This window comes from Crassostrea angulata, chromosome 5, assembly GCF_025612915.1.
Source record: "Crassostrea angulata isolate pt1a10 chromosome 5, ASM2561291v2, whole genome shotgun sequence".
Taxonomy (NCBI): Eukaryota; Metazoa; Mollusca; class Bivalvia; order Ostreida; family Ostreidae; genus Magallana; species Magallana angulata.
Window position 1 is genome coordinate 7,696,829 of NC_069115.1, and position 16,845 is coordinate 7,713,673.

The 16,845-nt window shown below is 32.5% G+C and overlaps 1 protein-coding gene across 1 annotated transcript in view; it reads left to right on the forward strand.

The window, feature by feature from the left end:
- The first annotated feature begins 1,051 nt into the window (after positions 1 to 1,051).
- The window catches only part of LOC128185745 (uncharacterized), a 108,718-nt gene continuing 92,924 nt past the window's right edge, over positions 1,052 to 16,845 (forward strand). The window contains exons 1-6 of the mRNA XM_052855387.1: positions 1,052 to 1,204; positions 2,534 to 3,318; positions 3,427 to 3,732; positions 3,829 to 4,101; positions 7,008 to 7,292; positions 8,870 to 9,157. Coding sequence (XP_052711347.1) covers positions 2,712 to 3,318; positions 3,427 to 3,732; positions 3,829 to 4,101; positions 7,008 to 7,292; positions 8,870 to 9,157 — 1,759 coding nt within the window. The 5' untranslated portion in view covers positions 1,052 to 1,204; positions 2,534 to 2,711. The remainder of the gene's footprint in view (positions 1,205 to 2,533; positions 3,319 to 3,426; positions 3,733 to 3,828; positions 4,102 to 7,007; positions 7,293 to 8,869; positions 9,158 to 16,845) is intronic.

The following is a 16,845-nucleotide window of genomic DNA, read 5'->3' on the forward strand; positions in this document are numbered from 1 at the left end:
ATTTGATACAAAACAGCGGAATCGCGAAATAAAGTACTCGCGTAAAATAAGGAATTTACAGTAAAGAATAGTGTAACGTGACGGACTTGTCAACGAAATTAAAACAATAGTTCTATTTACAGTTTATCTACATATTTACACATATACACTACAAGAGCAAAACACATCACTTATGATGAACTTAAAGATCTGTCCTCTTCAAGTCTTACTCTCCGACTCCCCCCCCCCCCCCCCTCTCTCTCGTTATCATGTTTTACTCCCCAATCCCAGGGTTTCTCAGCCATAAATCACCCCTCATAGCACTCCCTGGCTAGAGAGAAAATAAACAATTAAACCAATGATCCCCCTTTTCCCACAGGTCTGATAAGACATCAGAGACCCACCAGCTGCACAGACGGATGACATATTAATTAAGTGCCAGCTGGACATTTAACGGTTCACTCAGACTAACAAGATCTCTAATAAACATGAACATAAATTTGCCAATTTATCACATTAGTAATAGAAAAGGTATTAAATTATCCTTATTTAAAGAAATATGATTCAAAGATATTTTATAAATAATTAAGAGGAGTGTATTTAAAATCCAATAAAGCCTTAATTCATTTCTTCGAACTTTTGGGCCCTATTAATGGGCATACACAGGTATCAAAGTGAGTATTAAAAATCGACACACATTCATGTATAGAAATATGAAAATAAATATTTCCAAGTGACAGGATGAATGACATTAATTGACCATGAGGTAGAAAAATCAACAAAATTTGAGAAAGCGAAAAAAAGCAGTACTGTTATATGAATATAAAGCTTGCAAACTTACTCTTTCATAGCAATAAATATGCATATATGTGTTTATCAATGCACTAAATTGAGTTCTTGTTCAATATTTGTTATTCTGGTTGTGTGTACGTACGCAGTTAATAAAATTTTCAACGAAAAAGTAAACACGTATAACAGTTAGGCCCTATCTATATCCTTCATTATAAATACGAACACAAACCATAAAAATCTTGTTCCCGGTTTTAAAATTACATGTTTGGGAGGACATCCGGCATAGATTTTTTCATGGCCACCGTAAAACCTGTGATATAACAATCAAACTTAAGTGTCTATTTCGTCTTCTAAATTTCAAGGGCAGAGAGGGAAAATAGTGTCATTTACATATACCAAAGGCACTATACAATGATTTAAATTTTTTATGCAAGTAAGTAAATTAGGAAATAAATCTACTTTCGTTTTGGGAAGAGAGTTTTGTTTTGTATAAGGATGCTCGGTGGTCAACAAATTAACCATCAGATCCAAGTAAAATTTCTGTATATGACGTGTTTCCATATAAACTATTCTTAACGAATGAAAAAAATCGGTAAATTTTAACTTATAAATTTGGGTACTGTCCTTTATTTTTATATTATAAAGTTCTTCTTCAAAAGAAGATCAAATCAGTCTAAAAATGGCCACGACTATCGAGCCTTCTTAAACGTATTGGGGTTTTTAAAAATGTATTTTTAAGTTTCGTACCCAGATTTGTCATGTTTTATTACTAACATAATCTTTTAACACACTATTAACTAAATTTATATGTATCTCCAATCATCGTGCCCTTAATTACACCTTAAAATAGTTTTTTCTTAAAACATTAAACGAGTATTTCGGTATGACTAAAACATGTTGAACACAGAATCCCGTTTAGTCAAACTCCCTGTATACTATTTTTACCAACCAAGTTTGACTCATTATTTGTTTATCTCGGATTACGATTTTCCTGTAGGAATTAGATTCAGGCAGGTACTAAAAATTTAAATAAACTAAATATTTCCTGGAGGAATTTATTTCTGAAAGGTAAATATCTCACCTGACAAGTGAGATACGGTGGTTGTAAACTCTTTAAGCAATGGTCTATCATATGGCAAATTTAAATTTTTTGATATATGCAGCTTATTAGACGGGTGCCCAAATGCCACCTTGGCACTGGCATAATTTTCCGACACAATGTTTTTTTTCCTGACTTTTGATAATGAAATTTAATTGTTTACTATGTAATAAAGAGGTGTTTGCGCATTTGATAGCGTCGACCGGTTTGGACACGTTAGCCCCGGGTTCGAGCCTGGTCTGTCGCTCTTGCGGTAACATTGTAACCTTAGGCAAGTTACTTTAATTTTTACTCTACTATTGCACTCTCTCCACCCTGGGGTTAAAATGGGAACCTGGCACATGAGACAAGCAAACTATGTGAATGTAAAGCATAAGCTCCGTAATTTGGCAGCTCTGCTTGCATGCTCCCTAAGGAGTTGAGGATGCTATGGTTTGTACGGGTCTCGCCAGGGGGTATTATGTAGAAGTCGTGCGAGGCCATGTACTATGCAAGCAAGACTATAAACCCCTTCCTTTACTGTTTATATTTTTTCCATGGATGTACAATAAAATTTACATTTCAGTTAAAAATCTCTTCCAATTTATTAAATATTGTTGAAAAATTAATTTTTAATGAATATGCTTAAAGACTGCACAAATTCATTTTATCAAATTTTTCCAGTGAAGAAAAAATAATAGTCTTAACAATAGACTACTGTGAGGAGGAGAACCCAAAAAAGTCAACAGGAATGAAAATAAGTTTGTTAAAAAATCATGAACAATTTCAACAACTGCGAAATGCAATGAAATTTTTTTGACGCCGATGAAAAAAGAGCAAATGTGAGATAACACAATTAAGTATGTCATCCCCATCAAAAGATCAATGGAACTTCGATTGCGTAACAGTAGCTAGTGTGGATTTCATAAAATTGCCTCTTAAAGACATTTTAGAGAGCCTTATTAAGCCTGGGGACCTTTTCATAAAAATAAAATCATGTCCTGCACTTTTGTCAGGGGATCACAAACTACGCCAAGAGCAAATAAAGCTTTGCTTTATTCAACCAAAAGCAAAACCTGACTACAGCAAATTTGATGTAACTTTACTATACACACTCATAAGAAATTTATGCCCATCACTAAAGCCAACAAAAGGTTGGGGAAAAGCGCCAGCATATGCGGATATAGACATAGGAGATGATATTGAGCGTCTCCGGTTGTTTAGAAACAATTACTCTGCACATGCCGATTCTTCAGCAATTTCTGACGCTGTCTTCAAAGATATATGGAAGAATTTAAATTCTGCAGTCGACAGGATTCAGAAGTACATGCAAAAAAAGAGACGCAATGTGGATTATGTACAAGATTTAATGAAGATAGAAAGCTCAAAGTTCACAAAAGACCGTTTAGAAAGCTGCAAGATCATTTTAGAAGGCTTATTGTTGATAGAAAAACAAACAGAAAAAAAAGGTTAGAAAGCACTAACCACACTGTAATTGTGTTGCTTGCAACTAAATGTAATTTTAATCATTAATCACTTTTGAAGCTACACAATTGAGGAAAAAGTTTTATTTACAGATGAACCGGAAATTTTCCTAAAAGGTGAAGATACGGTAATTTGTGGAGATACAGCACGATTTGAATCAAACTCAAGAAACGCCAATGTTACCTTTTGGCAGTTTACATGGCAAAAACGTACAGGAAATGGCACAGAATGTATAGATACAAATCAGGAGAAATACAAAGGTAGCAGCAACAGCATTCTTTTCATACAAAATGTAAGTAAGGAGGATGAAGGGGAATACCAGGCTGTCCTCTCACGGGAAGCGAATGGAATCGAGTACAAGATATCCAGTAATACTGTTTATCTTCATGCTCTAGGAGGTATGAGTAAAGTTTCTTATAACGAATTAAATTTCCATGGCAGAACGAATAACCGCACATATTACATGTTTTTTTTTTTAAATTATTTTGATACAGAGCGGCCTATTTTGAACGATTTAAGAGTAACAACAGAAGACGAAGGTATCACTATCCATTACAGCTACGAAGTTTTAGAGCAGTCACCAAAAGTTAAACACATATATTGGTGTAAAAATGGAGAACCACTGGATAGAAAAAGTGAAAAATATATTGGAGGGAGTCTAAATGAGAATTATTTTACAATTTCATCACCTACTGACGAAGATAGAGGGAAATACTTATGCACAATTTCCAATGCAGTGGGTTCGGTATCAAAAGCAGTAATTTTTGGTAATTTTCATTACTTATTACAAGTGTATTATGATGAACTTATTATTTGTACAAATCGCAATCTCCCAACGTGTCAAATAGTATTATAATATGCTACTATTATATCTGAATGTTTACCAACTAAAAAATTTCATCAAGAATTTTAAGAAGATTTTCTTTAAAATGATAAAACACTGTTTTTAGTATACAATATTACTATTGATATCATTTATCTTCATTTATCAAGAAATAAGGAATCTTCTTAAAATATTATAATGTGATGAAGTACAGTTTGGATGATTAAATCTAATAAAGCCCGAAAGTCTTAATGATAAATTTGAACACGCTCAACCATATGTGATCACTGAATAATATTTAAAGAATGAGATCTTTTTATATTTATAAAAAATTTACAAATTGTTTAATTTGATATTAAATAATTTTCATTTCGTTTAATTATTCAAACCATGCTTGCGCCCCGGATTAGTTCTTTTTTTTAATGTATTTGGTTTTACATGTATCTTAAAAATTTGGTTCGTAGTCTTATTTTAAAATGACAAGGACAATGGGAAATGTAAATATATAGATTAAAGGAAAAGATTTTTGTGGTGATAAAACATTAACTTTACAAACGGCATGATGGAAGCATCATGTCCATATTTTTATCAGAATTTCATTTCCGATCCAAGATTTTTATGAGATGAATATCCGACTTGACTACCTTGAGACTCTGATTGCATGTGATGTGGGGATTTGTCAATACCCTAATGTGGTTTTTGACCAAGGTCAAGCTTGTTAAATATATATATATATATATATATATATATATATATATATATATATATATATATATATATATATATATATATATATATATATATATATAATAAAAAATAACAGAAAGCCGATTCAAAACTCTACCGGTTTCATTATAATCTTCAGGAGTTTTGAACAATCACCATAGATACATAAGTACATACATTTCAAATGATCATTGTGACGTCATATAACATCAAGTATATGTTGCGCTTTTCAGAGTTCATTATGACGTCATAGTATAAGCGTTTTGTAATAGTACGGGAAAAACATATAATATATTCAAATATTCTATAATTGTACAAGAAAAACATAAAATATATTCAAACATTCATAATTATAATGCATTCAGTTTTGGTTTATATAATGAAATGAAATGTTTTTCTTTTGTTTCACGCTCCTTTTCGGTTGTTTTTTTATAAAATTTATAGATAGGACACACTGTAAAGTTCGGAAAAATGTTCTTGGCACAGTTTCTGAGATGTCCGCTAACAGCCGTGCACTGGTATTTTGTTTCACGAATTTGTTGTCGGTGGACGGTCATTCGATGTCTGAGGGTATCCCCGGTTTGACCAATATAGTTTTCTCCACATCCTGCACATGTTATGACGTAGATTAGATTAGAACTTTCACATGTAATAGAGGAATGTATATTAAAATTTCTGCCGTTTTTGAACTCGAACTGGTGGCCTTCTTGTAGGTAAGGGCAGGTGGCACATCTTGGCTTCTGGCATTTACGGACATCTGGTGTTTCTTCGATATTTTCAAATTTGGCACGGGTTAAAATCTTTTTCAGAGACGGACTTTGTCGTTTACTTTTAATGATCTGAAATTTGTTTAAGACTTCATTCATTTTTTTATCACGTTCTAAAAGTTGAAGGTTGCTTTTTATAATTTGGTAAAACTCTTGATTTTTCGGGTTGTGTGTTGAGACGTATGGAATAACACATCTGTTATCAATATAATATATTATATATATATATATATATATATATATATATATATATATATATATATATATATATATATATATATATATATATATATATATATATATATATATATAATTTTTCTAGTTCTACCTGAATCAAACAAGACACACATATTTAAAGGGACTTGGACACGATTTGACTTGAAATTTTCAAATTTTATTTTCCTATTTTTAATATTTATATTGATTAGTATTGAAGTTTATAATGCTATGTCAAAATTTGAAAGTGATATATTAAATTATAAGTAAGATAAAGAGTTCATAATTCTTTGTTTTGTAAACAAAGCTCAATATTGTCATTTTTTACATATGTGTTGTATTCGTGTAAGTTTCAATCAAAAGTATCTTTCTTTTGTTGACTTATGGTATTTATGAGGATATTGAATTAGTTTAAATTGTTTTTTACATGTCATTTTGTCTAAGAAATGGTAATTTTCTACATAACATTTTTGTAAACAACTATAAGACTCGAGCTTTGTTTACATAACAACCAATTCTTACCTCGGTATCTCGCTTGTAACTTGACTTTAACATTCAATATATTATCAATCATTTACAATGCAACAGTTAAACATTTTATACATAAAAAATAAAAATAAATTTTTGATCTTAAATTGTGTCTAAGTCCCTTTAAGGTGGCTAAGTGGTCAATAGATTATATTTTAGCTTTCAATTTAGAGTTTTCAGCTATATTGTTATATAGAGCTCTTCTTCTAAAGGAGATCAATAGGGTATAAAATGGCCACAACCATTCACCCCGCTTAATCAAACAGTGCATTTTGTAGGTTTTTGAGATTTCAATTTTATTTTGCTACGTACGAAGAGCAAAGCAATCAGGTAAAAGGAACACCAAGAAAAACAATGTCATTATCAAAAGTTTAAGAAATCATAAGTAGATTGCTTTTTTCTCCCTTGGGTTCTTATTAATGAAACTTTTTTTGACTTCAACTTGCTTTGCCAAAAATGGCTTACAGAATCTTTTGCAAGCCAGGATGTTGGACGTTAACTCAACAAGGGGAGAAGGTTGGGGTCAAGGTTTGATTTTAGGGTTCCGAAAATTTGACAACTTTCATTCTTCGTTATATTATATATAATGCCGTTTTGCTGTTTATTTTACTAGGTCTTCCAAACATTACGACAAGTGAAGAAACCGTCATAAAAAACAAATCAGTAAAATTAGTTGGAGACGTGTTTGTGTACGACGGTTCACCTGATATTACGGAAGTCTTTTGGACAAAAAATGGAGAGAAGATATACACTCAAGGGAGTGGTGGAAGGCTATCAACAGTGACGGTGGACGATCCTTCACTAACCATCAGAGACGTAAGCCATATTGATGCTGGCGAATACCAACTCATCGCGAGGAATGCAGTGGGGACAACTTCCAGTGACATTATTACTATTGGTATTCTAAATTATATAACAAATTTGTCAGTAGCTATGAATGATCTTTTTTTTTTACTTTGTTGTTTTCATCCGTGTGAAAATTTCAGTTTTATCTTAAGTTTAATTAATGAGACAATTTTATTTCATCTTTAAGAGGCATGGTCAAATTTATTTTTCTATTCTTATTGTTTACAATGCTTTTGTAATGCATTTCGAATGGTCAACCTAATGTAAGTCGTAGAGTTATAAGCAAGGTACAGAGCTCACAAATCTTTATGTCAACACGGCTCATGGCATGTTTTTGTTTACATCCATTTACATTTATTTTCATTCACTCCTTTTCTCTCTGCTAATTCGTCTGGAACATAACTAGTGTCCTAGTGTTTGATTTATTCATTTTTATTTATCTAAGGTTTAAAGCTGTAATTTTCTTGCCAAAATTCCAAATGTTTCCAATAACATAACATGACGAGCTTTTTTTTTACACAACACTCTTTATCTTGTTATTAGAAATGCCTTATTAAAGTATTGTTAACATTAAAAATTTGATAATAAATCTTTACCATGCCCATGTAAAACAGCCTATCAAAGGTCAGGTTAAGCGCATTCCTGTTATTTAAAATGAATTATAAAAATGAGGAAAGTTGTGTTTTCATTTTAAAGTTTTTATCCCAAAAACGAAAGAGACAGTTTTACAATTATCAACAAGTTTACACAAGATACCTTATCAAAAGAGTTCAAACCATGACTCGAATCTAAAATTACCCAATTTATGTATCCAGATATACTTCTAAAAGAGGTTAAAAAAACTCCCTTTAATTTGCCTATTTGTGATAATATTGAAATAAAGATGATAACTTGTAAATTTGTACTATGATAAGTCCCTTGATTTCATTAAAAATGTAGTAAGCAATAAATATGTTATGTAGGCTAACGCAACGTTTGACGAACCTTAAAGATAATCTATTCATGGATTTCCTCAGAAAAATAAAGTGATAAGTTACAAATATCACAGTTTTGTTTTGAATGAAAAGTATTTCTGGATAAATTTGATATTCGTTATTTTTGCGGACTCTATGAACACGAAGTATTTCATTTAAGAAAAAAAAAATTCTATTTTTTTTTTATTTTATTTTTTTGGTGCAGGTTTGTATTTCATTTCATTGAAAAGATCACAATAGCTAAGTATTCCTCGCTTGTCCACATGAACTGTGCCTTTAAGTAGTGAAGCATATAGGGGGATTGACCACAACTACGCTCGAATACGTGACCCTTCAATTTAAAAGCCAATGCTCTACCGATTGACCTTTAGGGTTAACCCAATAGCTTGTCATTGTGAATTGTGTCTCTACCGAGCCTCTAATAAACACTAAGATCACTTTCTTTCCCCTTTTCTCCTTTTCATTTGATGATTCTATCGCCGAGGGAGTTGCATGTTATGTCCGATTAACAATTTATAATGCGTGGCATCATTTTTAAGGCGTGTTTCACAACTGAGAAAATACCAAACCAATGTATGCACGTTATGCATGTTCAATTTTCTATGCATTTCACTTAGTATTGCACAATAAATAATAAACCAACATTTAATACAAGGTGTCCCTGATGTTAATTTGGAAAGCCTTGAAAAAGAAGGAAGTGGAATCCATGGTTTTAAAGCAACGATTAAATCCATCCCGTCACCTTGCAATGTTACGTGGAGTAAAAAAGGCAACTATGAAGATGAATTTAAGCCAATAGATGCTGATGCTGAAGAATTCAGAGGGACAACAAATTATCTTCCTCACCCGAAGTTAGTAGTGAAAGACAGAAATCTTCTGGAAAACAACTGTTTTCAAATAGAAGTCTCAAACTTTGTTGGAAATACTATTGAAAAAAATCCAGGTAAGGGACTTATTTTTATTGAACATTCAATCAAAACTAGAATTGTTCTAAAAAATTAAAATATGAAATATGTAGTAATGTTAAATTGTCAAGGGCATTAGTCAAGCGATAGTTGAGTACTTGTTGTTTGTTTTTGAAACAGTGTAACCTTTTCGAATAAAATAATGCTAATGTCACATACAACATATCCAGTGTATCTTTGCATACAACTCAAACTTTAAAAAAATAGGGTTTCGGCTTGCGTTTCCTTTTCATTTCTAGAAGTTGTACCGTAGTTGTACATAATTAAGGTCACCCTGACAATTTTCCCCCTTTTTTAGTTAAAATAATTTTGCCCCTCCCAGTGTTTACGTTTACATCCCAAAGTTTATTAAACTTATATTTTAATTAAGTTATACTTCAAAATTTCTTCAAAAGATATACATTATTTAGAAGCTAGTTTTGAAACTATTAATCCTAATCCTAATATTTAGAAAATTATCTAACAACCTTTTTTATTAGTTGTTTCCATTTATCATTCAGGAAATATTAAAAACTCAAATAAAAAGCAACTCAAGTCTACATTTGGACCTCTTCCACAAAGAACTACTACAAAAATAAATAAAAACATTTTTGAAAAGCATTTTATCTAAATGCTCTAGTTTTTCCTTATTTCGTTATAACATTTAAAAATATTTATCTTCTACACAGCAAATTATGTCAACCAGTCTTTTTGTTCGTAAAATTCGACTTGACACAATTATGTCATTATAAGATGAAATATTATTGACATAACGTTTGATTTCTATCATTTTATAGAATTGGACCCAAACAAAATTGAACTTGTAGTAAAACATTTACGCAAGAATACCTAAACTTAAGAATTTATATATAGTTACCTGATTTGACTTTCACAATGATAATTGTGACGTGCATTTTCCCGACTTTTCTTTAAATTGAGACGGCATCAATTCTTCAGTATTTTCAAAATAGAAAACTAGGTCCGCAGCCTTCGCCCACGATAATATTCATTTAGTAACTTTATCATGTGATATCACATAAAATATATTAATTTTGTTGTGCCCGATGGCTGCGGACAAACACGTCTCTATCGTTTGCTAACTATTTATTAAGTTCATGTACTAATATTAACATATGAGGTTGAACATTGCTTTACCATGGAAACATGGACAGTCAGAGAGTTAATAGCTTGAATGTTAACATTAATAAAGAGTTCTAAGAAGTCAGTTCAGCTTGTATATTACAGGCTTGAGTCAAACGATTTGAATGTTAAAGTTCTGCATACATAACATCTCCATTTCGATGTAAGGGACAAGTAACTGGAATGCAAAAACAGAGAGCAGCAAATACGAATATCTGTTCTATAATAAGAAGTGGGGTGGTGGAGGAAAACAAAATGACATCAAGCTTGATTATTGTCTGCAGATTGACTATGAAGAAATAGTTTTACTAGATGCTTGGTCATAAGCTCAATGCATATCAGATTCATATGCAAAGTGTTAAAACATAAAGCATGCACGAGTTGTCGCTCCTGCACTTCTTCTATAGATCAGTTATTAACAAAACGCCAGCATTTTATTATTAATAACTACCAAAAGGCGTCAAAAGGCGTCTATGGGCGTTAAAGGGTTAAAGCATTCATTAAGGTAAACGCATTTGCATAGACACTGTGGGAAATTCTAATCCTAAATATGACAAACGTGTTGTTGGCTAACAGTTTTGTCATTAGCGCAAACAAGGTAAAAAAATGTAGCGTATCTTTACAACAAAATACCTAGCTTGCCTGCAAGTAAAGTCATCCAAGCAGTGTATTTCACTTTGTTTCCCTGATGTCTTGCGTATCAGCCAATAAAAAATGGAATAAGTTTGTAAAATAGGACACAGAAAAGTTAAAAATCAAACTGGCATACATCTGAAAAAATAGTATTTGTCATAGCACAAAAATCTAAAAGTCAAAGTCACTGGGATATATACTGTAGGTAGCAAACGAAATGCATTCTAATGGTCAGTTTTGGTTGGCAATGAACCATGTCCTAATAGTTAAATCATCAGTGAGGCGTCGTCTCTATTACTGTATTTAACTGAACGAATGTATGGATTAATGAAATAATTAAATGAATGAAAGCCTTGGTTGGTTAGATGGTTAAGTAAGCGAACGTAAGGGACAATGCCTACTGGTGAAACACAGAGGTTGACAAATGGAATAACAGACAGTAGGATGCTAAGATAAAAGACGGGTCTGCTTCACACTTCAGTGCGTACAGTTGACCTAAAAAGCAATTTCCAAGTAAATCCAAATTTAACCCTGAGTAAACCCAAAGTAAACCCCGAGTGGACCCATATTTTCGAAAAGTAAACCCAAAGTAAACCCCAAAAGTAAACCCGGGGTTTAGTTGGGATTTACTCTGGTGTTAGGTTGGGTCTGATCGGTACTGTGTTTGAGAATGGAGTCCCCCTCAGTTGGTACATCTGAGTAGTATATACGTCTGTATGGATCCTGAAAACAATGGGGAGCCTATTGTTTTGAGGGAACAAAAGGAGAACAATGGGGTGTGGTTGACCTACATTTGGGACAGGTGCCCGACATGAGACCTGAGCGTAGCAACAAATTAATACCAAAGATTATTTTAGACTGTGGTTGACGATTACCCGACCAAGAAACAGGAACTCCCAAACACAATTGGGTATTGTATAGAGGAATGCGTCAGTGACTTTGAAAAAGAGTTAAGGGGAAGGAGATTTAATTGAACACGTGTTTAATAAAAGGGTAGAATAAGATATCAACCCTATTGTTAGAAACTGGGTAGAATGAATACTTGAGTGTAGTAAACATTGTTTTAAAAAAAAGATAGCTAACCTCGAGAAGAGAAAGAGGAGAGAAGAGGGTTAAAGAAGAAATAAGAAAAATAGACGTATGTCTATTTTATAAAAACCAACGGTTGTTTTAACGGCCACCAACTTTTCGAAAACTTGCCTACTTTTTTACTGATGGTGTTCTCAAACGTTGAATAATAATTTTTCTTACCAAAGGTATCGTTTCATTTTTTATTTGTCCCTTCTATCTTATTTTTTATAAAAATTTTAAAAAATTGTATCTTTGGAATAACTGAAAGGGTTTGAAAATGAATACAATATAATGGGTAAGAAATACTTTTTAAACAATAAATTGATCCATTTTTTTTCCAATCACAAGGAAAAATCGGGTGTTCCACATAGTTTTTTTTTTATCTTTTAAATTCGATAAAAAATTCAAATCCACAATGTTGATAAAACTTATTTTTTTACCAAAGATACCGTTTCATTGTTTTTACCCAATAAATCTCATACATGTATTTAAAAGAAAGTTTGGTATTAATGAATTAAAAATGAACACGGCACGATTTGCTAAAAAAAATAAGTTTAAAAACGTAGACAAATTTTCCATCCAATATCTTTTTGGGTTGCAAGAAAATTGGGATGTTCCACATGGTTTTTTTTTATTTAATCCCGTAAATTCGATAAAAATACGCCTAATCCATAAAATTTTTACGATAAAAGAAAACAAAGAAAACAAATCTTAAAAGCATTTCTTATTTTTATATAAGTAAAAATTATAAAAGTTTTTTTTTCTCTCGCCTCCTCATCCATATGGAACTGGGATCTGAAATTTGGAGAAAAAAATCACCATGAGTAATATTAAACGTCAAATAAAGCTAAAAAAAACATTCGTAACCGTGATCACAAGATAAAAGGCAATGAGCTTACGGAGGAATTATGATGTCCGATTCATCAGACAGTTCGCTGATGTAAGACGAAAAATTAAACTGTTTTAGAACGGAAATTTTAAGTAAAAACGATTTTAGTCTATTTGGACTCCTCAGTTCTGATTGAAAAAAGAGAGGAAAAACCCCAAATTTTATAATAATTCTAAAATGGTTGGTTTATTAAATTTGACAAAACGAAGTAAGAATTTTTTTTAAAAACGTACGAGGAGTTGAAAAGGATATAGGATTTTTCATCTCTGAAAAATAGGATAGCAATTTTTATAAATTCAGCTTTTAAATAGAACAATCTGTTTTGTTTAATTTGATTAAAGTTTTCATTTGATGAAATATAAACTTATGAATCAGTAATAATCTAACCATATGGGAGAAACCTTCCATAGTGTAAGTGAACCTAGAAAATTTTCCTCTGTCAGCCGTCTTCGTGGTTTATTTTTAATTAATGCAAACCATATCGCGGTACCCTTTTGTGCCGTTTGTTTTAATAAAAAATTGCACATCATTTTTTCATTGAAATGTGGCTTAATTGAACGGGAAAACTACTACTTATCTCTTTTATTATAAACATACGCATAGTCATTGTTTAAAACCGTTCACAAAATTTGACATAAAATAGGAGCAAGCAGCATTAAATCTCTGTGTTTCATTAGATAGTTTAGGGTAAGGACACAACCAGGTTTACCTGATCGCCGTATATATTTACACTGACTGAACGGACACCCGTCCTTTTCAAAAGGAATATAGTCATAAATGGTTAGAGCAATGACACAGCCATATAGACAAAATACTTTGGAGGGACGGGATGTTTAATCTCGTGATTATAGAAAAAAATTATATTAAGATTTTGCCGTTCTTTACAATGGCGTTTTTTAATTATTAATGCGATACTTTAACTTTCTGTGACTTTTATATTATGCACGGTTTTTTTTCAGACTAAAAAAATGCAATTAAAATTGTGTTTAATTTTAATCAATTCATTTCAATATAAACATACACTGAATCATACAAATATTCTATACATGAAATTCAAATGCTATCAATAAAAAAAGAACATAATAAGTGAGAAAACACGGAGAAAAAAGGGTTCTTAATTCAAAAACAAAGTTTTAAAAAATTGAAATGTTTTTCGGTTCTTCTCCCACCAGTTTGTAAGAAAAAGGAGTTGGGGTTGCAATGATTGCACCATTTCCATTTGATTTTGATGATCATTGCGTTCCGAACAGCATTTCACGTTTTTCAGTTCTAGAAGACCATTTTTTATGTCTGTAAATAGGATGCTTTCAAACAGTCTCAAATAGAGTCCGTTTCTGGTAGGAGCGATGTCTGATTCTTCGGTGGGTTTCCAGTACTGTCGTATATCTACGCAATGCTAAAAAGATTTTCTAAATTGTACATGTACAAACGATTTTCTAAGTTGTGCATGTACAAACTATTTTCTGAATTGTACATGTACAAACTATTTTAAAAATCATTTGAACGATTTTTTTTAAATGGTACAAACGAATTTAGAAAAATTAACAAAAGACATGGTGCCTGGAGACCTGGATCACTTTGGATCCTATGGATAAAACAACCGTTTGTACAATTGAGAAAATCGTTTAAGGTGGTATGGGGCATCTGTCGATATTAATGTGGATTAAAGTACTATATAATTGAAAAATTTTCACCGGTTTAGAATTTTCAGATTTTACAATATTTAACCATAAAATAGCTTTTAGAAATATTTGTAAAGGTAAAAATTATAAACCCTCAGCGGGATTCGAACTCATGACTTACAGGTTCGTAAGAAACCCTCTAACCCACTGCGCTACGGAGTTTGGTGACCATTTTTTGGAAAGAAACTAATTATATAATTACACTTTATTTTATTGTTTATTTCGATAAACACTACATCACAACATGGAAGTGTCCCATACCACCTTAACCGATTTTTGAAATGGTTTGAACGATTTTTAGCTCACCTGAGCCAAAGGCTCAAGTGAGCTTTTCTGATCACAATTTGTCCGTTGTCTGTCGTCGTTGTCGTTGTCGTCGGCGTTGTAAACTTTTCACATTTTCATCTTCTTCTCAAGAACCACTGGGCAGATTTCAACCAAATTTGGCACAAAGCACCACTAGGTGAAGGGGATTCAAGTTTGTTCAAATGAAGGGCCACGCCCTCTTTAAAGGGGAGATAATTGAGAATTTTTGAAAATTTGTTGGTATTTTTCAAAAATCTTCTTCTCAAAAACTATTCGGCCTGAAAAGCTCAAACTTGTGTGGAGGCATCCTCAGGTAGTGTAGATTCAAGTTTGTTCAAATCATGGTCCCCAGGGGTAGGGAGGGGCCACAATGGGGGGATCAAGTTTTACATAGAAATATATAGACAAATTCCTTAAAAATCTTCTTCTAAAAAACTATCAGGCCAGAAAAGCTCAAATAAAAATGGGAGCCTCCTCAGATAGTGTAGATTCAAGTTTGTTCAAATCATGGTCCCCGGGGGTAGGGTGGGGCCACAATGGGGGGGATCAAGTTTTACATAGGAATATATAGAGAAAATCTTTTAAAATCTTCTTCTAAAAAATTATTAGGCCAGAAAAGCTCAAATAAAAGTGGAAGCTTCCTCAGGTAGTGTAGATTCAAGTTTGTTCAAATCATGGTCTCCGGGGCAAGGGTGGGGCCACAATTAGGGGATCAAGTTTTACATAGAAATATATAGACAAAATCTTTAAAAATCTTCTTCTAAAAAACTATCAGGCCAGAAAAGCTCAAATTAAAATGGAAGCATCCTCAGGTAGTGTAGATTCAAGTTTGTTCAAATTATGGTCCCCGGGGGTAGAGTGGGGCCACAAGAGGGGGGTCATGTTTTACATAGGAATATATCGAAAAAAAATTTAAAAATCTTCTTCTCAAAAACTATAAGGTCAGAAAAGCTTAAATTTGAGTGGAAGCATCCTCAGATAGTGTAGATTCAAGTTTGTTCAAATCATGGTCCCCAGGGGTAGGGTGGGGCCACAATTAGGGGATACATTTTTATACAGGAATATATAGAGAAAATCTTTAAAAAAATTTCTTTTCAAAACTTTATGGCCAAGAAAGCTCAAATTGTAACCATCCTCAGGTAATGTAGATTCAAGTTTGTTCAAATCATGGTCCCTGGGGGTAGGGCGGGGCCACAATGGGGGATAAATTTTTATATATAGAGAAAATCTTTAAAAATCTTCTTCTCAAAACTATAAGGCCAGGAAAGCCCAAATTTAAGTGGAAGCATCCCAAGATCGTAAAGATTCAAGTTTGTTTAAATAATAGTCATGGGGTATGGTGAGGCCACAATGGGGGATGAATTTTTACATAGGAATATATAGAGAAAATCTTTAATATCTTCTTTTTAAAGACTATTTGGCCAGAAAAGCCTAAACTTGTGTAGAGGCATCCTCGGATAGTGTAAATTCAAGTAAAATCACAGTCCCTAGTGATAGGGCTGGGCCATGATGGCGGTTTGAATTTTTACATAGGAATATATAGAGAAAAATCTTCTGGGAAAGTTTTCGGTCCAAAACTCAGTACTTAGTGTGAAAGCACAGGTTATGCAGATTTAAGTTTGATGAAACCATGATTCCCTAGAGAAAAGGGGGGGCCACGAAATGGAGGGGGGGGGGGGGTAAATTGGAATAGAGAAAAATCTTCTTACAGGTACAACAACAAAAGGGGCTTGGTATTTACCCCAAAAAAGAGGTGGATAAAAATTGGCAGATTTTCTATTTTTTTTTAGCAAGATCTACTGTACTTAGTTGTCAAGATATTTTGATACTGTAATGCTAATTTGATCAGAATTAAGGCAATTGTTGCTCAGGTGAGCGATGTGGCCCCTGGGCCTCTTGTTAAAATTGTTTTAACGATTTTTAAATTCGTTTGCTTCCTTTTAAAATTCAAATGTACGATTTAGAA